General features: G+C 39.7%; 1 protein-coding gene across 1 annotated transcript in view; it reads left to right on the top strand.

Annotated features, from left to right (window-relative positions):
• The first annotated feature begins 215 nt into the window (after positions 1-215).
• Positions 216-23,175, top strand: part of CDH7 (cadherin 7) — a 124,977-nt gene continuing 102,017 nt past the window's right edge. The window contains exons 1-2 of the mRNA XM_060118182.1: positions 216-272; positions 12,345-12,750. Of these exons, the coding sequence (XP_059974165.1) occupies positions 12,541-12,750 (210 nt within the window). The 5' untranslated portion in view covers positions 216-272; positions 12,345-12,540. The remainder of the gene's footprint in view (positions 273-12,344; positions 12,751-23,175) is intronic.

Genomic DNA, 23,175 nt, shown 5'->3' on the forward strand with positions numbered 1-23,175 from the left:
GACCTGGCGTCTGAGCCGCCCGGGGCCCGGACAGGGACCCCGCATCCTGCGCCCCGCGCCCCGCGCGGAGGGCTGTGATTGGAAAAGGCGCCCGCGCCGGGCCGGCCGCAGCGGGTGCCGAGCGGGCGCTGCGGGTCCGCTCCGTGCGCCCAGCTGCGCGCACTGGGTCCCGAGGCACCCGCGGGCGCCCGGCTGCTGAGCGCGCCCCCTTTCGGATGCCAACGCCCGGGTGGCTGGCGCCGGACGCCGCGGAGAGGGCAGCGAGCCCCCAGGTGAGTTGGGGGGTCGGGGAAGGCGCCGCCGGGCAGAAGCGCGCCCTCGCCGTGCGCCTGGGGAAGCGGGACTCCTCGGCGGGCGGGAGGCGGGCGTGGGGATCCGTGTGGAGTTTCCCTGGCGTCCCCAAGTTACTGCTCGGTGGCCCTGAGCTGCGGCTCCGCCGGGCAGGGCGGGCTGGCGGAGCCTGGGGGCGCGGGGCCCGGAAAGCCGGTGCTGATGGACACCAGGTGCAACGCGAGTTGGCGAGTTGAGGGAGAGAGCAGATCGCAGCGTTCCCCAGGTGAAGCGGTGCACGCAATCTGGTCCTCCTCAAAGAGGAGCACGAGGGACCCTCGTTTGACCTGGGATGGATAGGGGCAAAACTCCGCGCTGGCGGGGCGTCCAGCTTATGCCGCGGTCTGAGACTGCAAGGGGGTGTGTGCCTGAGCGTGCGGGAGTCCAGCTGACCATCTGCGTAGACTCCGTGTACCTTTCGGAAAGGTGGAGCTCATCTAAGGGTGCTTTGCTTTTTCCTGTAATTATTATTCTGCTGCTGCCGGGCATCCGCAGGGCTGGCCTCTACTAGGCATCCTGCCTCCCCTCCGCCCGGCTGTACCCAAGGCGTGCGTCGTTCAAAGGGCGCCCTGCTTCTCTGAACGCTTGGTGGACTTCTTCGTGGGCACACCTGGTCCACGGCTGGTTGCGGGTATTCAGCCTCCCAGAGTGGATGCACGAGGAAGCCCCTATTGTCTTTATTGGCTTCACGTTTTAGATCGTTAATCTTACGGATTTCTTAGATATAGTTCAGGTGAGTAGAGCTTGGCCCTGAATTCACCCAGCAGTGGGAAGATGGGAACCTGTGAAGAAACCATCAAGGATTGGTTGTCTCAAGGCTTTGGAGATCTGAAAATTGAACCACGAATATACTTAAAACGCCTTTTACCTTGCAAGAAATATCTTCTCTTTATTGGATCACTTTTTAAGTGAAACATCTTTAAGACTCGCCTTCATAATTCCTGTAATCAGGCAGGTATTCAGATTATTTTTCACAGAAAAGTAGACAAAACTTTATGGGAAAAAATAGAAAAAATGTAAGTAACGTGAACATATGGCTTGAGCTATGTGACAAGTATGCATTTAAAAAAATCAGGTTAACAGCACAAAAATGTGTATTTTAAGAGTGTAGGGGCAGTAGTAGCCATTTTTTTTTAAAGGAAAGTTTGCGTTGACACACTGCCAGCGACATCTAAATAGTTTTCAGTGTGTCTTTATAAAGACAAGTTGGTAGTGAAGAACTGAGGAAGAAAGTACTTGCATTGGAAACCTTTCAGTAACTCGCCAAATTTACAGCTTTCCACAAGAACTGGTTAGATTTTGTTTACAGAAGCTGTTTTCTTGTTACTATATGTAAAAGGCAATATATTAAGAATCGTTTTCTTCATTTGGGGGCTATTTGGGACAGTATGAATTAAAATGCAAAAGAATTGAGGCAGGTAGTCCAACTGGCAACTTTGTGGAAGTCTGGCTTACATGCTAGTGTTTAATGTGCAGTAGAGTGGCAGAAGCAATTAGGTAGCAACCAGCCTTATCTGGTAAAGCTAGCTGTGGAAGCCTATCTGTGGCAAGAAAAAGAAAACAATCATCAGAGCAGACCATCAACCTGCTAAAAGTCATTAAGGTTTGCAGCCTTAATAAAAGGGCATTTGTGCACTTACAACGTGAGATCTTGTGATTAAGGGCTGCAGTAGGTCATTAGAATTGTGTTAACAATCAGCTGACAGGCTCACAACTCTTCTTAAGTCCACTTTTATTGATTTAATAGCACAGAGCTTTTCCCTTTCTTATAAAAGGGTAATTGTAAAGCATCTATATTACTGCAGTTTACCCTTGAATTGACTCTAGTTTTCAGTATCCAGTAAAGGCGAGAGGACGGGGAGCATCCTGAGTCGGCCACTGTTCAGCCTTCCTAGATCTAAAAATCCACCCACTGTGTCTTCTAAGGCGTGATTTCTTTATTGGTCTCCCTATCATTCAGCATTTTAGTTTTTTGCTTGCTTGTTTGTTTTTTAGGGCAAAGCTGATAGAAACTTCTCAGAATGTATACTGATGTGAGGAAGTGAATACATCTTTGTGTCAAGCCCAATACTTTCTTTGTCAAATCTTCTAGAAATCTTTTGTAAAGTACCATAAATTGTTCAGTGTGTGAATTTTTATGCCTCAGTGATTCCCTCCTCCTTCGATTTTACAAGGTTTTGCATTTATTGCCTTAGTAGTTCGTATCACATCATGGTTCTCTCTCACATGCAAAAAGGTTTGTTACTTGATTGGGAGGCTTCAAAGCCTTCTCTTAAATTGGCAGTATCAGAAACTTCTAAAATAACTAAGACACCTTCGTTAATTGCAAAGGGATAGTGAGGGGAGCTTCTCAGCACGAAGGACTCACTGCTTCTAAATTGGGTGATAAAGGGGAGCTGAGGACAAGGAAGGCTTGTGATCAGCGTCCTGTGTGTGACCATCTCCTCAGCCTCTGACAAGCAGAGCAGATCTAGCTGTAACCGGCAGCACTTGAGTGCCTCCTCTGGGAATTTGCTGGTTCTGCAGAAAGATACCCCTGCAAATATTTCCCCCTTGCTCTGCAAGACTCCTCACTGACAAAATTATCAGTGCAAACGAATATGCAGACATGCATGTCCTTACATTCATTTCAGATTAGACTCTAGATTTTCATTCTGGTAGAATTTCTTTTTGACTTTTTCGCTAAATGTTTACTGAAATGCGATGCCTTTTATTGAAGTCACATAAATCTTACCTGGTTCAGTGTAAATGCAAGGGTGAATTAAGAATGAAAATTGATCCCGCTGAGATACGTTGTAAAAGTACAAAGAAACAAGCCCTTTAAATATAATTTTACCATTTAGATATTCTATAAATAGCTCAGAAGGACTGTGCTTTGTCACTTTCTTTTTAATTTACATAAGGCTTCTTCTAGTTAATTGTAAACTATTGTTCCTCTTTTTCATTCCTTTCATCCACGGCAGAGGTTATTTGTGCGTAGTTGAAATTGATTCTGTAATCCACTTAGAGACGTTTTCATTCCCTGTCTCATAAGCAGATGCAAACTACGGGGCTATGTGATTCATTTCCAGGACCCCTGCCTGAATATTCAGGCCAGTTAACCGCAGGAGGTTGTGGTCTGTGGTTGTAATGTCATGTGGCCCAGGGAGCTAATGGGTTTGATCACAGTTTCTTTACGTGAAAAGTCACATATCACAGAGGGTCCCCAGCCTCACTAATTAAAATGTAAAGAATTATACCTTTTAAGTACAAAAGAAGAGGGCTGTTTCATCAGCATTAAAATTATTGAAGTTAATGCTAAACTTTAAATGGTACAGAGATGAAACAAATGATAGTATATTTCTATAGTAAAAGCCGGAGATGGCAATATTAAATCTAGAATGATTCTAACGGGTACATCAGGAACAGAGAAGCATCTCAAAATACTGGATTATAGCAACAACTAAATTACCGTACAATATGCATTCTTATATCCTAAGATATTTTCCTGAGTTGGTACACTGTGTCTAAAACAGTCAATGGACTATCATTCACATTTCACTGGAGATACTTAAGTCCCATAGTGTTACAGCGTAGTAGGAAGTTGTTATTATTGATCGCCAGAGATTTTTAGAAGGGAAAAGTCACGTTTAAAGTTGGATACCGGTCACTCTCCATTTTCTGTAACATATAAACATACAATCCTGAGCAAGAGATTCCTTTACCCCTCTTATTCTTACTCCGTCCTGACCCTTTTGGACGGAACCTGATGGTCTCCTACTTTGAAAATTCAAACTCATGGTTATTTCAGAAATGTGAGGAAGATCAAATCTACCTTTCTTGGCTTTTGGAGAAGATGACAAATTCTAAAGGTAATAAATTAGAAAGATCTTCATTATCAGAATGAGAAATATTTAACAAACACCTTAAATGATCTTTGCAATCCCAGTCATGCCCAGTCCTATCAGTAACTAGCTGTGTGACCTTGGCCATTTCACTAGGACTCTGTAGACTTTGGTTTTGTTAGTCAAGAAAGAAAAGACTGTCTTAGGTTTTTCTAATGCCCATTCCAGTTTTGTGGTCCTTGAGGAATGTTCAAATATCAGGAGCAGTGGGTTTGGGGACTTCTTTCTTCCTCCCTCCCTCCCTCCCTCCCTCCCTCCCTCCCTCCCTCCCTTCCTCCCTCCCTTCCTTCCTTCCTTCCTTCCTTCCTTCCTTCCTTCTCCCCCCCCCCGCAACTTAAACACTCAGAAGGACCAAGCGATTACTATTCTTCAGCACTAAAGTGATGCGCTCTCTCTCCATCCCATAGACATCATCTCTAAAAGCTCTCTGTTTGTGTGTGACAGTTGCAACTAAAGTGTGGCCATAGCTCTTGAAATACTCCTTGTCTTGGATTCCTTTCTCTCTGTTGTAACCTCATGGCACCTGCTCATTCATGAATGGGAGATTAGAACAGATCATTTTTCCCCTTTGCATCCCCCCAAATGTGTTAAGTGGGTCTGCTTTAAAAATAAGTAAAAACAACAGTGAACAAGTATTATCCTTTTTACAAAGCAGACTACTCTAACTTTGTGTATAGAGATAAATCACAGTGAGGACTCGGTGGTGACAGGTGGCTGCTGTCCTGGGGAAGGTTAAGGGCAAATGAAGGTCTTTAATGAAGACATTAAATCAGGAGGCAGTCTCTCTGTTGAATTTAAATAATGCCATTAAATACCCAAGGAGTATCCCCAAAAGAACAGGCTGCTTTTGCCAGACTATACAAAAGAACTAGTTTATAGAAGGTTGTTCTTAAAGCCGTGGTGATGTCGTCATAGTGCCCTCTGACCACTGCTGTGAAGTGGTATCATTTCCACTTTTAAACATGCATGTTGTTCACTTTTCGTAAGGATTCATTAAAAATATGTTGCTTGTCAAAATGTAGTTCAACTTTGAAGCAGACTTGGAAATGACGGTTTCCTCCCAACAGGCCCACAGAAAGATTTTGTTTTCCATTTCGTTATTGTTAACCACTGTGATGTCTTGTACTACTATGTTTTATAGACCAGAGAGCAAAACATCTAGGGGAATAACAGTTATGTTCTAGAGATGTTTGGCAGTTATCCATTGTGGATTTTTCTGATTCTCATGGATTGTTTCACTGGCAGTCCTCAAATGTCATTCTTACAATTGTTTTCATAGCAAGTGCAAATTACTGAATTTATTTTGAGACTGTCGTGTTCCACATAATTGTGAACTAGACCCATTTTTAACCGAGAGGTAGGATGTCTTCCAATCGTCTTTAGGTTACCAGTAGATAATAAACTATGTGTTAGTGTGGTATGCAGTTAAGTATATTTCAAAATGGTTTCAGAAGACTTGTGTCTGATGCAACTCCAGACATGCAGAGCTTGAGCATCTGTTCCTTGCCTGTAATTTAGAGAAATTGATGGTATAAAGCCTTTAACTTAGGTAAGCCACTGTTTATTTATATTGGACTGCAAAGAACACTTCTGGTTTGACTAAGTGCTGCAAAACCTAAAGTAGTAATATGTTTCCTTTTAATATAATTGATAGTCATATTTTATAGCTCAAATTAATTCTAGAAGGCAGATAGCTCTGTGTGCCTTTTAAAAAAGCAGTTTAACAAGTATAAATTAGTTGGTAATTAGGCATGTGCTTATGCTACTCTTATGGTTATATATTAATGTGAGTGGCTGAACAGGATACATTTTAGGCTACTTGTCATGTTTTTAGCATGTTGCCTTTAATTTAGATGGAACAGGCTCTGGAAGATTTGCCCTTTTGCTGATTAACAGTTGGTATGCTGATGCATTAAAACACATTTTTTGTTATTAAGGGATTTTTAGTCACTGTTTTTCACTCTGAACAAATATTTGATTAAGAGCATGATGGTCACTTGATCTGATTTTTAAAAGTAGTTTCCCAGAGGTGTCAAGTGGAGCAGAAAATCCAAGAAAATTTTATAGTAATGAATCCGTTTGGGTAAAATGGTATTAGCTACTAAGATTAAATGAATAATAAACTATCTACTTGGAAATAATTCTTTGCCACTTAGTTGAACAAAAATAATTGGAACAAAAAGGTAGCATGATAAAGTGATTTCAGGTCAACAAATTATGTTGATTTAGTAAATACTGCTTGATTGATTCTCACCCCTCTCTTTTTTTTTTCCTTTTTGCTCCAATTTGTTGAAGATTTCCTTTGTGAGGTTTCCTTTTGCATTCTTCCGACTAAGGTGTTTTGTGCTGATCACAGTATTTTTTTTAATGTATATTAACTCTTTTATTTGTCACAACCAATCCCATTATGTATATGTAGTAGTATTATCGCCTGGGTTTTTTAACGTCTTTATTGGAGTATAATTGCTTTACAGTGGTTTGTTAGTTTCTGCCGTATAACAAAGTGAATCAGCTACACATATACATATATCCCCATATCCCCTCCCTTTTGCGCCTTGATCACAGTATTACTTTTGGTGATTTTCATTTATTTTTGGTTTGGCAAAAAAACAAAAAACAAAAACCTAACTAATGTTATAAATTTTTAAAGTTATAAATTTTAGCAAAAAAAAGAGTAAAAAAATAGTTTTAAAGTTATAAATTTTAGCAAAAAAAAAATAGAGCAAAAAAAATAGTTTTAAATCTAACCCAGATTTTTTTAGATTTTAGATTAATTACCAGACCCGAAGCAGTCACTGGTGTTCTTTCAAACATCTGTGGTTGGCCTCTGTTCAGTTCTTCTCTCCTCAGATATAACCTATTCCTATTGTTTTTGTCCTCAGAGTTATAATGGTACCCATTTGTAACTGTCCAGAAGTTGACACAGATCTGTAGAAGTTACTTAACTGTACACCAGCACATTATTTTTCTGTGCTGTCTTTTTTTTCTGAGCTGGTAATAGTTACCAGGTCAGCAGTTGCGACCTCCAGAGGGCCACTCTCCTAAGCTTTCCCACAGGAGACATGACACAAGACACAGCTTGGGCGCAGAGGTCTCTGCTGGCTTCTGATGTGACTTTCCCCTGGTTAACGCCTATATATGAAACTCAGGTAGGAGAGGAGGCGGAAGAAAGGGAGAAGATGAACAGTGTGGAAGTCTGAGAAGGAAGGGTGCAGGTTTCTGCTTTGGGGCACAGATTCGTGAGGCAATGTTTAACCCATTGCGAAAAAGTCAACAGTTGTGATTGGTTGGGTGCTTTTTTCATTTATGTGGAAAAAATGTTATTGTGGTGCCTTTAGACATGTTGACATTTGTGTGAAGATGGGAAGCCTATTTGGTGAGGTTATGCGACAGGAAATCTCAAGTTCAAGTCTTGATTATTTCGTTGATGACCACAAATAACTGAAGGTTTTCCATGATGCTTCAGGGCCCTTCATTTCTTTCATGACATCCTAACCTGGACAGGATGAGCTGGGTTGAACTGCTGTACTGGCCTTTACCTTGAAAACTAGATCTGACCGGAAAGCAAGGCAAGGATTTGGGGACACCTGACCCTTGACCACACAGCTTCCCCCTGCTGTTATCAGGTGTATATTCCTGGCAGAGTTCGTAGCTACCAAAAATGTTGATGTGTGTCTTACGAAACTCGCTACTCAGATCACACTCATTCACGCATGATTTTCTGATTTTACAAGCACACTGCACAAAGGGTATTCTAGAGGCATTTATCTGCCTCATGAAAGAGAATTTCATCCACAAAGCCAGTTAAAGTATCCTTGTACGCTCGTGTAGACCTTCCAGAAAGGTAAAGGAAATTTGCCTCAAGAGCCTGGCAAATACTTCAAATCTTGCAGAGAAATATAATGGAATTGTTCTCAAAGTGATTGTGACTTATAAACATGGTAGAGTAACCAAGGACTTTATATTTTGACTTATTATATGGTTAAGTTTTCATATTAAAAAATGAGGATGTGGTGGCGCGGTGGTTGAGAATCCGCCTGCCGATGCAGGGGACATGGGTTCGTGCCCCGGTTGGGGAAGATCCCACATGCCACGGAGCGGCTGGGCCCGTGAGCCATGGCCGCTGAGCCTGCACGTCCGGAGCCTGTGCTCCGCAACGGGAGGGGCCACAACAGTGAGAGGCCCGCGTTACCACAAAAAAAAAAAAAAAAGGTGATTATAATGAAAAGAAACATTCTGTAAATATTTTCTGAATGTCAATTACAATGCTGACTTCTGTTCGAGATACTAGGATCCAAAGATGGGGCAAACATCCCTGTTCATCAAGGTTTATATTAATTCTAACTGCTTTTGAAGGCCCTGATTTAAGTAAGAAGGTACAGAAGTCTCAGGCATCTTTCCTTTGCAGATATTATCATCTCAGTGACTCAAGTAACCCATGGCATTTTCTTTCTTTCTTTCTTTTTTTTTAAATTTATTTATTTTATTTATTTTTATTTTTGGCTGTGTTGGGTCTTTGTTGCTGTGCGCAGGCTTTTCTCTAGTTGCGGCGAGCGGGGGCTACTCTTCCTTGTGGTGAGCAGGCTTCTCATTGGGTGGCTTCTCTTGTTGCAGAGCACGGGCTCTAGGTGCACGGGCTTCAGTAGTTGTGGCACGTGGGCTCAGTAGTTGTGGCTCGTGGGCTCTAGAGTGCAGGCTCAGTAGCTGTGGCCCACAGGCTTAGTTGCTCCGTGGCATGTGGGATCTTCCCCGACCAGGGCTTGAGCCTGTGTCCCCTGCATTTTCTATCACTCCGTTCTTTTATATGTTCTAGCTAGTTCTGTAACTCCACAATCTTGTATGGAAGAGAAATAATCAGGAGGCAAGAAGAGTAACTTAAAGCATCTCACATTAAAATTCATGCTAAGTTTCATAAATACACAAAATGCTTCTTTTACATTCCTATGGCTTTCTTTAATCTCTCTACCCTTTAATTATTAACAATGTGTACTTTTTCACAACTGAAAAAGAAAAGACAACAAAAGCAATTCTATATAATTAAGACCTGTAACAAACAGACTTTATAAGATAATATAGTTGAGCTCCCACATTTTGCAAATGTGGAACATGAAATCCCGGAGGGATCCAAGATCATTACAGCAAGTGATGGAGGGTCTGGTGACCCTCTTCCCAGTCCAGATTATATTTCTTATCAGTGAATATCCTGAGTGAGCTCAAATAGATTTCTCCAATACTGATACCAATCTTTGATTTATAATAATAACAGAGGACATGGCTTAAGGAAAGAAAATATTGCATTCTTGTTTTAAGAAAGTTTTTTGTTGCCATTGTTTGTATCCATCTAGATGCTTTGTTTTACGGTCTGCCTAGTTCTCTGGCACCGACCAGAACTATCAAGAATGTTTTCATTCAGTGTTAAGAATTTTTTGAAACATTTTGCTGTAGATTACATTAAAATGAAAACTAACATCACTTCACAGACTAATTTTAACATAACTAGTTTCAAACTTAAAAAATCACAGACTTCCCTGGTGGTCCAGTGGTTAAGACTCTGCACTTCCACTGAAGGTGGCACAGGTTTGATCTCTGGTCAGGGAACTAAGATCCTGCATGCTGCGGGGTGCGGCCCCCTCCCCCCAAAAAACAAAAAACCACCATATATATATGCATATATATATATATATGCATATATATATAGTGCTTTTAGTTGTATCAGGCACCATCCTTAGCTTTTTATGATCTGCTTATTTAATCCTATGAATTAGATCAAATTATTAACATTTTCATTTTATAACTGGGAGACTTGAGGATTCATCTCTGGAACTTCTTAGAATTTAAAAATCTTGTCCAAGATCACATAGCTAAGACATGACAGTCTCAGAATTTGAATCTTTGTCTGAGGCATATGCCCACAGACTTTACCAGTGTTTAATTATAACAACTCACCAAATCGAGAATTCCAAAAAGTTCATTTGCTATTTAGTTTTTTAGAGGTTGGGTACATTTTCACACTGAAACAATGTTATCAATTTCCCTTAGTCCATAGAGTAAGCTAAATAACATCATTTGGCCATATCACATTTTAAAACATTTTGTCTTAGGGACCAAAGCATTTATGGCCTTGTTTTTATGAGAAAATTCATTGTCTCTTGAGGAAGGAGAGTGGTGAAACTGGAAATGTTCTTTGGCTGAAGGGTTCTTGTGCTGGTCTCAGTCCGGTCACCACAACCCTAACCCACCCATCCCCCATCCCCAGGAACCTGGTTTGTGAAGGGGGCCCCGTGCCCATCCCTGTGCTTCCTACTAAAGGCCACTCACCACGAGTACCTTGGTCCTGATTCCCAGTCATCACAGACGAATCCCTACACCAGTGCACATTTCCTAGTTTAAGTATTTACTTGACTTCTTTAACTACAGGTAAACTGAAACAGGTAACTTGTCTCTTAGGTGGGTTAGCTCAGACCAACCTACAATGAACTTCCAACCTAACTGAGGGGCCTCCAATGGAATATCAGTCAATGACCCCAAGTTACATCTTGCTTATAATTCTAAGGGTAGAACAGCTCGCCCTTCTAGAGTGATTTCTAAATGGACCAAATTCATTTCTGATCATCAGAGGAGAGATCTGGATTCTGGGAGATGGTGTTCAGTGCACAGACTGCAGTTAATATGCTCCAATAATAGTTTATCCTTTCTGGGGGTTCTCAGAGCACATCATAGCTTTACGTGGGTTATTCTGGAATGTCCTTTGGAATTTCACAGCTTTACAGAGGTATCTTTAACAGGAATATGTTCATTTGAATAGAGCTCAGTACATGCAACCTGTTTCTTCCAGTTGTGTGGACTATTTTAGCATGTTTAGTACATTCCACCTTTCTTGTACTCTATAGGGCATTTTCCATAAGCAATTTGACCGTCAGAAATCATTTCACGAGTAGCAGATGTTGCTGTTACAGGAGAGAAGGTAGAAGGGTGGAAAAGTTAGCATAAAGATAGTGTATTTTCTGCATGATGGGAGCTATCGTGTGGCTTCATATTCTTAAAACTGTTTTTCTCCTCTTCCTCAAAAAAAAGTGTTAACCCTTCGCCTTAATTATCTCATTGTTGATTTATTTATAGGTTGTCAAATGAATTCATAAACCAACGTGCAGTGCAGTGATTTAAGTGAACACTGTCATACATTTTCATTCCTCTGTGTTTTGGGGTGTATTGGGAAGTTGGTTTTGTAAACTGATTGTATATCTCTTGCATAATCAGAATTCTGTAACTCAAATAACTAGACTTTAGGGTAAAAGATTTTCTCTGTGCTGCTGCTAAGGCACCTCCTGGGTGCATAGGACTATGAATCAGGCTTACAAATAGAGTCTTCCCAGCCCTCTGATGATCAATATAATTCAACCCCATCAATGTTGATGGAGAAAGACCCTACTATGTACAAGCCATGCTGCAAGAGGTTCAATAAATATTTGTAAAGTAGCAAATAACTGCAGCTCAATAGAATAACCGAACATGCTACACGGCACACATGACAATAAGTTTGAAGGGTAGAGATTGGAAACCACTGAGCTTTTCAGCTGATCACAATCAAATCAGAACATGTCAAAACAGCTGGTGTTCTGTGACTCAGAATCAATCAACCGGTTTTGAAGCACCTCATACCTCTTTATTTCTCTTTACAGTTTCACAGAAGAGATTTAAGCCAGCATATGTCCTTTCCATTTGGTTAAATCCCTGCTTTGAGCTGCTTGGCTTTCATATTCTAATACCAACGAATGAAACTGACTATAATAGAAAAGAAAACTAACCGCCAGCATTAAAATGATTTTTTAACTGATGTGTTGCTCCATTTGTATTAAATCATACGCTCAAAATTAGGATGCACTAGAAGAGCCACGAAATTTTAAGGTTGCATTATGGAATCAGGATAATTCTGCATCAGCAGTATTTATATCATTTATGAATATGGCAACAGTTTGTGCAATTTTATATCTATGTTTATGATTCATATTTTAATGATGATACCAATAATGATATATTGGGAAGATCAAGAGTCAGTTAGTAAGTGCAAGGAAATTAAAAGTTACTGTGTGTTTCGGCTTCTGACACCAGCTCTTCTCTTTGTTCTGATAGGTACCTATTACACCATTCTTTGGCGAAGGTTATTCAGCAGTTGTGACCTCTCCCAACCGAACACTCTACAAATTATTATCTCTGGACTCCCAGCTGACACCCTGCCGAAGGCAAGAGCTACTAAGCCAACTGGAACTGTGCCTTTTCTCTTGTCAAGGTTTTTTTCTTACACAGGAAAAAGAAAGAAAAAAAAAAGATGAAGTTGGGCAAAGTGGAGTTCTGCCATTTTCTGCAGCTAATAGCTCTTGTCCCGTGTTTTTCTGGGATGAGTCGAGCAGAACTCTCCAGGTCCAGATCAAAGCCCTATTTCCAATCAGGGAGGTCCCGGACCAAGCGCAGCTGGGTGTGGAATCAGTTCTTTGTGCTGGAGGAGTACATGGGTTCAGACCCCCTCTATGTAGGAAAGGTAGGGCGTTTGGCCTTTCGAAGTCACAAATGATTGTTGTGAATGTCTGTGGTTGAATGGAGAACTGCTAATTTTTGCTTTGGGGATGGAAAACACGAACTGTTGCGAGGTTTTTGGCATTCATTAGCCACACTGAAACTGTAATCCAGGTGTTATTCATCCCGTGTAGCCACAATTTAGGGAGTGCTGCTTTATTCCTAGGCACAGGTGAGCATCCTACAGAGGCCGAGTTTACCATGATTGTGGCGTGTTAGTAAAGCTGTCATTTCCAAGATTAGAGCAAGAATGTTCACTGATAAATGAAGAGTCGTGGGTTCTTACAGCCAGTTGCTTTTTGAGCTTCTTTCTGGGGGCTACTGGTTGAATAATGCTCATACTAACTTTATGCTTATATATCCTTTTCTGGTACTTGCAGTTAAAAATTGCGAAGTGTAATTATTGTGCCTATTGCTTCTAAATCACGAGCAGTTCAAACCTACATTTCTTAGTGGCAGTCTTGTTTTAATGGATTTTTAAGATTTGCTTTTTAAAATTACATTTTGGTTAAAAATGAACATGAACAGAAGTCCGTGAAAAGTGATATTAGACCAACAGTGGGCAGTTTGGGGTATATTTATTTGGCGGCCAAGTGGTAGCCAGATGGAGATTTTTTTTTTTTTTTCACAGCTTCTTTCTGGTTGTGTATCTGGGCAGGGGCTTCCTTTTGAACTGAAGGGTGCTTCAGGGGGCGTGGCCTTTCCCCGACCATCCTGGTACCGTGTTCCCACTTTCTAGTCTGTTGCAGGTTTGATTATTTTCATGTCTGTGAAGATTTCCTGAGCTTTTTCAACTTGATGCTGCGCACTGGTAGAGGGTTTCTAAGTGGAGTGTGTTGGCGAGATGTCTATACATCTGCATTTATGCTTTTCACTGTCAGTTTTATGCATCTATTCCTGATAAAGTGAAGCACAGCAAACTGAGGATTTTTTCCCTGAGTATATTTTCAACTGTGAATGATTGAGGAAGAATCTTTGCAATTTATTCCATGGGTCATCATTTCATTTGAATAGACCTTAGGTAAGGGTGAAAAATCTATTTTTCTTGATAGGTATCTACATAAGTCAAGGTAATCTTTATTATATATATTCTTGTTTTCCTTTGAAAGCCTCTATATTGTACAAATACTGATACTATATTGTAAACAAAAGGATTTGAATACATTAAAGTTTTCTGGGGATGTGGATTAGGAATTCTTTTAGCCTGGTCATAGCATTTTTCTGCCCTAAGAAAGGATGTACACAATTGTTTTTTTGGTGCATGTATATATTTCTTTTCATAGCCATTCTACTGTTATCAGTAGCACCATCATTTACACTTTACATGTATTAAATCTCTCCATCTCTCAAGTGAAAGCAGTAACCTTATGCAATGTTAGTGACTAAGAATCTAGCTCAGAATTTCATTCATTTTTAATGAAAATTTGAGAAATTCATCAAACTTTTTTCAGTGGACAGGTCTATAATAATTCAACTGCTTCATAAAGGATCTGTAGTTATTAGGTGAAATCACGCTTTTGCACAAGTGTCAAATTTTCTAAACACGACTAAAATACTTCCATTAATTTGGTTTTAAATGGAGTTGCTTGGGTGAGGTTGACATTTTGAAATCAGTTGTAATTTAAAATTTTTTTAAAAACCCTTATTTTAAATTTTGTACCCTTCACCATAACAATTTAAAATGCTTATATCGAAATAATCCCTGTAAGTCAGTTTAAAGTTATGAATGCATGTCTCTAGGTTACTTAAATTCCAAATGCCTGTGAAGGTACTGGGCTATGTGCTGTTGTTATTTTTCTAAGAGAAGTTGTGTGGTTCCTTGATTAGGTAGCACCTATTCTGTGCCTCCTTTTCAATTAATCAGAGACAATCGTTTAGCAGATTTTATGTGGCAGGAAACAAGTTTGTGCTTATCTCTTGAACGCCATGTATGAGGAGTTCAATACTACCCTTCACAGTAAAATGTTCAGGATGGAAATAGGTTTTAAAAAACTCTTAATTGATTAAAGTACAGAAAGGGGGCAATACAATAATTTGAGATGGAAACAGAATTTATAGAGGAGACAAACGGAAGGCTTTAAAAGGAGCAATTTACATTCGCTTGAGAAAAGGTGGCTGAGAACGTGAATCCTTTAGGTTGTTTGAGATGATGAGTCTTTTTTAGGTTGGTGGTCTGAATAGGCCGAGTTATAGGAATAATTTTGACTTCAGTACAGTTTTTTTTTTTTTTTTTTTTTTTTTTTGCGGTACGCGGGCCTCTCACTGTCGTGGCCTCTCCCGTTGTGGAGCACAGGCTCCGGACACGCAGGCTCAGCGGCCATGGCTCACGGGCCCAGCCGCTCCGCGGCATGTGGGACCCTCCCGGACCGGGGCACGAACCCGTGTCCCCTGCATCGGCAGGCGGACTCTCAACCACTGCGCCACCAGGGAAGCCCTTCAGTACAGTTTTGATCACTTGGGTATGTACAATAGATATATCTTCCTTTTTTTTTTTACTTTGGGGGAGGTAATGGCTATGACCAGAAGTTTTTTACAGGACTGAGAGAACAGAAAGTTTTAGATGAAGAGTGGAAGAATGGATAAGCAGATAAGCAAAGGAAGAAAAGAAGGAACCTAATCATTACTTTTCACAGATGCATATTTAACTTATGCTGGTTAGATGGCTACACTCTGAGTCTTCCTGACAAAACATAGCTATTTGGGTAATTTGGAAAATATAAATGATGACCTTGGTAAACTTGGTGGCTTTATTTAATCACATAATGGATACATATAGTGTGCGTCAAATTGACTTCAGTTTTATTGCTGACTCAGGTATTTCCTACTAGTTGTATGATTTTGGTTAAGTTGCCTAAAATTACTAAACTGTAGCTTCCTCATCTTTAAAATGGGAATAATGATGTCCGTAATTCGTTTTTTTTACTGAGAAATAATGAGATAAAAATATTTGGAACATACGTTAATCTAGAGATCATGATATTTATTTCACTACCTTTTAATTATAAATTAACTGGGTTGTGAATAATCTATTGTGTTGTGTCCAGTGTCATATTTGTGATCCTTCAGTTGGAAGTAGACATTATTTTAGAGGAGTGGTCTGTGTTGGATGTGAATGGAAATACAGCTTGTCTTTATATTTGTACAGGATAAAACTATGGCAAAAATATGATGAGTGGGTAAATGATTCAGTCCTTAAACACAAGGACTTAAATGTCAGAGAAATCATGTCTAAACGGTTTTTTTTTAGCCTTCAAATTTGGAGACCATATTAACGGCTGATGCCCAACAAGATCAGTTAAATTATTCTACACTTAAATAAAATTTGGTGTTTTAGACATTGGAGATATAGAGGTCACAAGATGGCTTATGACCTTATTATTTTAGCCAATTTACTGAGTTTGTTTAACGTGATAACTCAAGACCAAAGTAGAACAGTCTGGTGGAAAGGGCCAGGAGTGCTTCTAGAACCCTCACCAAGATGCCTCCAGGGCACAGACTTCTGGTCTAGGTTAGGATCTGAGCTTTATCATTAGCATCCCATCGTTTTCTTGTGATAGGAGTTGATAAACTGCTGAGTCTAAATGTGTTGACATAAGGAAGGTGTCATCAGTCATTACTCTGATGGAGCTCTTTTTGTTTTAATTGAGGCATAATTGACATTATTTTCAGGTGTACAACATAATGATTTGATATTTGTATAAATTAAGAAATGATGACCACAATAAGTCTTAATTTACATCTGTCACTACATAGTTACAGTTTTTTTTCTTGCGTTGAGAACTTTTAAGAACCACCCTCCTAGCAACTTTCTCAAATGTGCAGTATGATAGATTTAACTAGAGTCACCGTGCTGTATGGAGCTCTGTTTTAAAGAATAATAGTGCACCTTTCCTTAAAAGTATTTCTTAATTGCTGCCGTACCTGTTTTCTTGTCCCTTTACAGGGGCAATGAAGTGGAGGGGCCATCCTTTTCTCCCTGTGACTTTGTATCACCCTGACTTGGCTCTCCAAGTGCATAGGAAATAGCAGTTTCTAGCCATCTGATTGCATCACACTGTACTTTTGTAGTCCAGTCTTTTCCTCACCTTGGCATTTCTCCCTTAATGTCCCCTAACCATCTGACAAAAATTTTTCTCTACAAAACCACCCAGCCTCAGTTCCAGGTAGTAAGTGTTTTTCATTTTTGCTCCCTGTAATGGGCTGCCAGCCGTTTGCTGTGCTCCAGGCCATCACTTTCACTGAAATGTGTCTCATTCCTCTTCCACAGTCTGCTTCTCTGGCTGTTAACATCCTTGCCTTTCCTGCTACTCCCCTTTCTTCCCTCCTCATTCAGGGAGAATTTATGCCTATTGCCCTAGTCAAAATCAAAGACAGAGGAATGCAGTACAGGATTCATTCACTCTGCTCTCAGTTTCACCTGGCTTGAAAGTGTCGGTGAGCATCTTTGATGCATTTAATTAAACCTCAGCCGTATCTCTCACCGAGAGATTCTCTGTTTCCTGATCACCAAAGCTCTGTTCAGTATTCCAGAAAAGAAATTTTCATCTTGAAAAGAGGTTGCCTTAAAAGAATTGGGTTACAAATGAGATTCCTTAATGGGGCTAATTCATATTAGATACACAAAAAGAAAATAATCCCAAATATTAAGTACTTAGGGAAGAGCATTTATATCATGGTAAAATTTACATTTTATAGATTTTGGAGGGGAAAAAAAAAAACAGCAAAAGCATCCTCTTAAATATGTAGATTACCTGAAATTGGTTCCAGTCTTAGAAGAAAGCAAATAGTTTGTTTTCCTTGCGTATGCCTAGGAAACCCATTTTCATAACATTTTTATAACCAGAGTGAATTGTGAAGACCCTTGTTTTTATCTTCTTGTTACTTTGCTGGTAGAAATGTGGAACTCCTGGTGGCTTCAAAGGGAATTTGGACATGGATAAGCCCTGTGGGATGCAAATAAGTTCAGACCCTTAGAAATATTTTTTTGGCAGCTAATTTTAGCTCTTATAAAACTCCGGTATAACTATAAAGTAGTAAATGCATTTTCTCCACATAAGATCAACAACCCCAAGTCTTTGTATGTTCTTTCAAAACCATAATGAAAATAAAATATATCAGGCTTTACCACTAAAATGCAGACACCTACCATTAATTCAGTTTAATATTGCTTATTTTCTCTTCAAAGTTATCTTAGGTTAGAAATGAAGGTTGTAGTTAGCTACCAAGTACTTTACATGTGCTACTACACAACTAAAAGTTGGAGGATAGGGACTTATGGTTATAAACCTAATTATAGTCAAACTAGATAACCTAGATTGGCTCTATTTTCTGATTGTCTGTGTTGACCAAAATCGTTTAAAAATGCTGTCTTCAGTGGTTGAGAGTCCGCCTGCCGATGCAGGGGATACGGGTTCGTGCCCCGGTCTGGGAGGATCCCATATGCCGCGGAGCGGCTGGGCCCGTGAGCCATGGCCGCTGAGCCTGCGCGTCCGGAGCCTGCGCGTCCGGAGCCTGCGCGTCCGGAGCCTGTGCTCCGCAACGGGGGAGGCCACAACAGTGAGAGGCCCGCATACCGCAAAAAAAAAAAAAAAAAAAAAAAAAATGCTGTCTTCTTTATTGTGTGTGTTTATACACACTTGTTACCCATTTGGTGATGGTAGAAGCAAAAATCATAAAAGAAAAATTCAGTCTATACCCATTGTGTTTTTACATTGTATTTATGTTGAGTTTTTAAGTGCAAAGACAAGATAACCAACTAAAAGGATGATATGGGGCCTTTCTATAGTAAGTGCACTATAATTGTTTGGTCAGCTTTCTGTGCTGTGCTCATTGATATGGAGTCACAGAATCTGCAGCGGTGTCTGTAAGTCACCAAGATAAATGACAGAATTAGATAAGGAGCACGACAGTCACTGAGCCTTTGCTGGCTTCAGCATACATAGTTGAGTACTAGAGTGGGAGAAATTTCATCCTAATCATTTTGTCTGATTTATATTGATTATCTGTCATAGTGATTGTGATCACTGGAGAGAAACAGTAGTTTGTATAAATATGCTTAAAATCTTTTTCATGCTGTGCAGCCTATCCTGTGTTTCCTTTCTTCCCCTTCCTTCTCTTCTTCTTCAAATCCTTATTAAATACCTACTCTGTGTTAGGGACTGTGCTAGATAAAAGAGTCTAAAGAAATAAACTCTCCTCTTTCATAACATTCAGTCTGGTTGATAAGCCAAGCAGGTAACCAGATGGCAATGTAGAACAGTCAGTCCTGCAGCTGATCTACAGCTGTGGAGGTGGGTAAACCAGAGGCACTCATTCATGGATCTGTGAACAAACGCTTCCATGAGGATACCTGGAAAACCTCTGTGATTTCATGATCCTTTTATCCAGTCTCCTTATCAGAGCCAAAAAAAAAAAAAAATGGGGGGGTGATTATCTTCTTAGAAAGTAGGACAGGGGACTTCTCTGGCGGTCCAGTGTTCTAAGACTCCACCCTTCCACTGCAGGGGGAACTGGGATCCCGCATGCTGTGCAGCGTGGCTAAAAAAACCAAAATGAAACAAACAAAAAACCCAAAAAACCCCCAGTAGGACAGAGTCTTCTAAAACTATATTGGGTGCTTTATATAGTGGAAAGCTTTATATAGTGGAAAGATCAGTAAGCAGAAACTCTGGGTTATACTGGCAAGTTCCTCATTATTTTGAGCAATAAATTACAATCTTCTCACCTGTAAAATAGAGATCACATAGGTAAAATTTTAAAATATTTTGAAATCATTTCAGACTTACGTATAGGTTGGGACGTATCATGCCAGGACCCAGCTTCTCCGAATGCTAGTGTCGTACATGACTGTACCTATTGTTTAAACTAGGAAATTAACATTGGTATAGTACTCTTTACTCATCAACAGGTTGTACTCAGAATTTTCCAGTTGTTACAGTAAAGTGGCTTTTCTGGCAGAAGCCAATCCAGTACGGTGTCTTGCATTTGTCTTGTCTCCTCAAGTCATCTCTTGTCCTTCTTGACTAGTAATTTGGTAGAGTCTCTCACAATCTGGGTTAATTTCATGCTTCTTTCTATTGGAGACGTGTCAGGTGATGTGTCAATAGTTTGGGCAAGAATTCCACAGACGTGGTGGTGTACCTTCCTCACTGCATCTTGTCAGGAGGCACAGGATGTTGATAGGACTCATTCATGCTGATGTTGTCTTTGATCACTTGGTCAAGCGGGTATCTGCCATGTTCTGCGAAAAAACATCTAAAAGTTTCAAAATCCTGAAGGGAGGTATAAAATTATCTAAGCTGTCATTATAGATTCGAATAAATATTACTGCTGGTTTGAGGGATGTGTATTGAATGATTCATTAAGGTCCACTGTCCATTTTTAGGATGAGGTTGTGGGTTTGTCTGAAACGTGGATGGAATTTAAATCTAAAATGCTGTCAGGTAATATCCATAATTTTATGTAGTAATTGATCTTGTTTCTCAAAAGCACATCAATTTAGGATGTCTCAGAGAAATTGATTTTTTTTTTTCCTCTGAACCATGCAAGACTACTCTCTGTAGTCTAGGATTCTAGGATGTCTACTGATCTATACTTAAATAAGTGCTTTCTCCCCCGCTGCTTACAAAATATAAAGAACTGTTTTATACTGTACAGTGTGCCACAAATATTTAACCCTCATGATTGTAAATAAAACATTGCTTTGGAAAATAATAGGTACAGTCAGCTAAGGTGAAAGAAGTAGCTCAAGAGAATGCAATAGAATGTCTTACATTTTAGTATATTCATAAGAGAGTTGAAGTCTAAATAATAATATTCTATTTAATGTTTGAAAGATTTAGTAATGAGAATTTCTCTTAATGATTCTTGGTAGAGCCTATAACATTTCTGATTCACAGTCAGTACTGTTTAATCTTCAGAAAAGCCTTGTGATTTAGGAAGGAGGAGTTCTTATATTGGAGATGAGGTAAAAGATACATTTGGAAGTACAATAAGTAGAGTAATGGGACAGTCATTAGAGAAATAATTCAGAAGAGTTAGATGGCAAATCTGGAAACTAAATTTCTGGAAAAATGTTAATAAGATGTTTTACGTCTATAAAAATAATTTTTTCTTCAAAGTGTCATTTAGTTGCATTATTATCAAGGCCTCTTAAGATATGTTTTTGAAACCTTTACCTTTAAAATGGCATATGTTCAAGAGAGGATAGATACATTTACAAGGGCTCTCAAATTATAGCATACTACTTCCTAAAATTTAGTAAATCTGGAAACTGAACATAGTTAGAATAATAGGGCATGATAATGGAGAGATTAAAATGGTATTTAAGCCAGGACACAGAAATATTTGAAATGAACCCTAGAACAGAAATTTCCAGAATAGGGTGGAAAAATGGAAAAATAAACTGTTGAGACTCTAGAAAGAAAATACTTAGGACTTCAATTAAAAATAATCTCATCTTTAAAAAATTCTAGTTTTTGGTATATGAAATATATAATACACTTAAGGAGTTTTCACTGATAAAAGTACACCTTCAAACAAATGGGAAGACCATTAGCCCATCCCTGAAGGGGTTATAAAGAGATTAGGAGCATTGGTAGCTGGTTGGCCCTACACTGCAGTGTAGTACTCTAGTGAGCTGGTGTGGAAAGATGGAGCAAGATAGGCTCAAGCATCAACTTAGCTTACTTTTTTTTTTTTTGCTGTACATGGGCCTCTCACTGTTGTGGCCTCTCCTGTTGCGGAGCACAGGCTCCGGACCGCAGGCTCAGCGGCCATGGCTCATGGGCCCAGCCTCTCCGCGGCATGTGGGATCTTCCCGGACCGGGGCACGAACCCGTGTCCCCTGCATTGGCAGGCGGACTCTCAACCACTGCGTCACAGGGAAGCCCGCTTAGCTTACTTTTGTACCTCATGGCTTAACATTTCAGTATAAGAGAAGGTCTGAACACATTCCAGTAAATAATAGCTAGAGAAAAGGAAATGGTCAGGAAAATACTCATGTTGGCCTCAGCCAGCCTTTGGTCTTCTCAGACCAAAAGCCTGAGGATTATTGTCTCTCCTGTCACCACACCAACAAATAACAGAGTGCCCAAATGATCTGGGGGAGAAAACCAAGATAGTATGGGGAGGCCATCTACATTTCTAGTTAAGCTAGAATCCTTGTCTTCTGTGAGATAAATGCAGAAGAGTAATTTCTCAAAATGGGGCTGTGTTACAGGAATGGTAATTACAAGAACCAAAATGATCAACATCATTCCAGCAAGTTTTGTGTGTAAACAGTGCACAATTATCTGATAAGAATGCTTCCCTTAGGGTATTTACTTGTCTTAGTTAAAATGCTGACATGTTTTAAGGTATTTAACTGAAAACACACAATCAAGATTTGGACAACACATACATAATGTTCAACAGATGTGAGTTTGAAAGATTTGTGATGATCACTAGTGAAATTAGTCAAACCATACTTAAATTAGATTTTTCTGATTTGTGAGTCATTTAAGGGTCCACACTGGAGCAGAATCTGTGTGGAGAGTAAGAGATTACACATTCTGCACTTGGTTCTTTGAAATGAAAAAGTAAAAGTTGACATTTTCTTTTTCATAATGTATCTGAGAAACTCAGTTCTGTATTTCATACACTCTCTCCTTAACAGTTTGTATAATTTTCTCAGCTGAATCATAACAGCTGAATTTAGGTGGCTAACTCATGTTGCTTATTCAGGAGAAGCAGATACTGGTGAGCTCTAGTCATTGGGATTCAATGTAATTCTATCTAAGAAAAGTGAAGCCATCAATAGTTAAAGATGATTACTGGAGAAACAGATGAGAAATAATCACATGACTGTAGCACATGGAGAGAGCTTATTTGTAACGCTAAAATCATACATGGACTATATAAAGAAACACAGAGCCATGTCTAAAATAAAAGTAACTTGAATTGTCGAGTAGATACACAACCTTGGAAAAGTGCTTTTTACAAAGATTCGTGTCGAATGATGGGATAGTATTGCAAAGCTTGACGTTGAAAGTAAAAATACAAGCCTTATTTCAAAGGATAAGGTATCTTTTTGGTTAATCATTGTAACACCTGCAAATAGACTTCTGGCTATGACACAATGCTGTGTTCAGTGAATTTGGGAGAGCAGTTGTGGAGTGTAATGATCTGAAACAAGACTGGTTTTTCCCATTGATTAGATCATTTGTTGGAAATGTGAATACAATTGATGATGGAAAATATATACAAAAGAGTGAGGAGTCAGGGTTAGGGTCAGAGGAAGAAGTGTATTCTGTTTCAGATCCAATTAAGATTTCACAGTGGGATTTATGATGAGAAACAAAAGGGAACTACTATTCACATGATTAATATCATGTTTTATATATATATATAT

Source organism: Mesoplodon densirostris, chromosome 15 (assembly GCF_025265405.1).
Source record: "Mesoplodon densirostris isolate mMesDen1 chromosome 15, mMesDen1 primary haplotype, whole genome shotgun sequence".
In the NCBI taxonomy this organism is placed as follows: domain Eukaryota; kingdom Metazoa; phylum Chordata; class Mammalia; order Artiodactyla; family Ziphiidae; genus Mesoplodon; species Mesoplodon densirostris.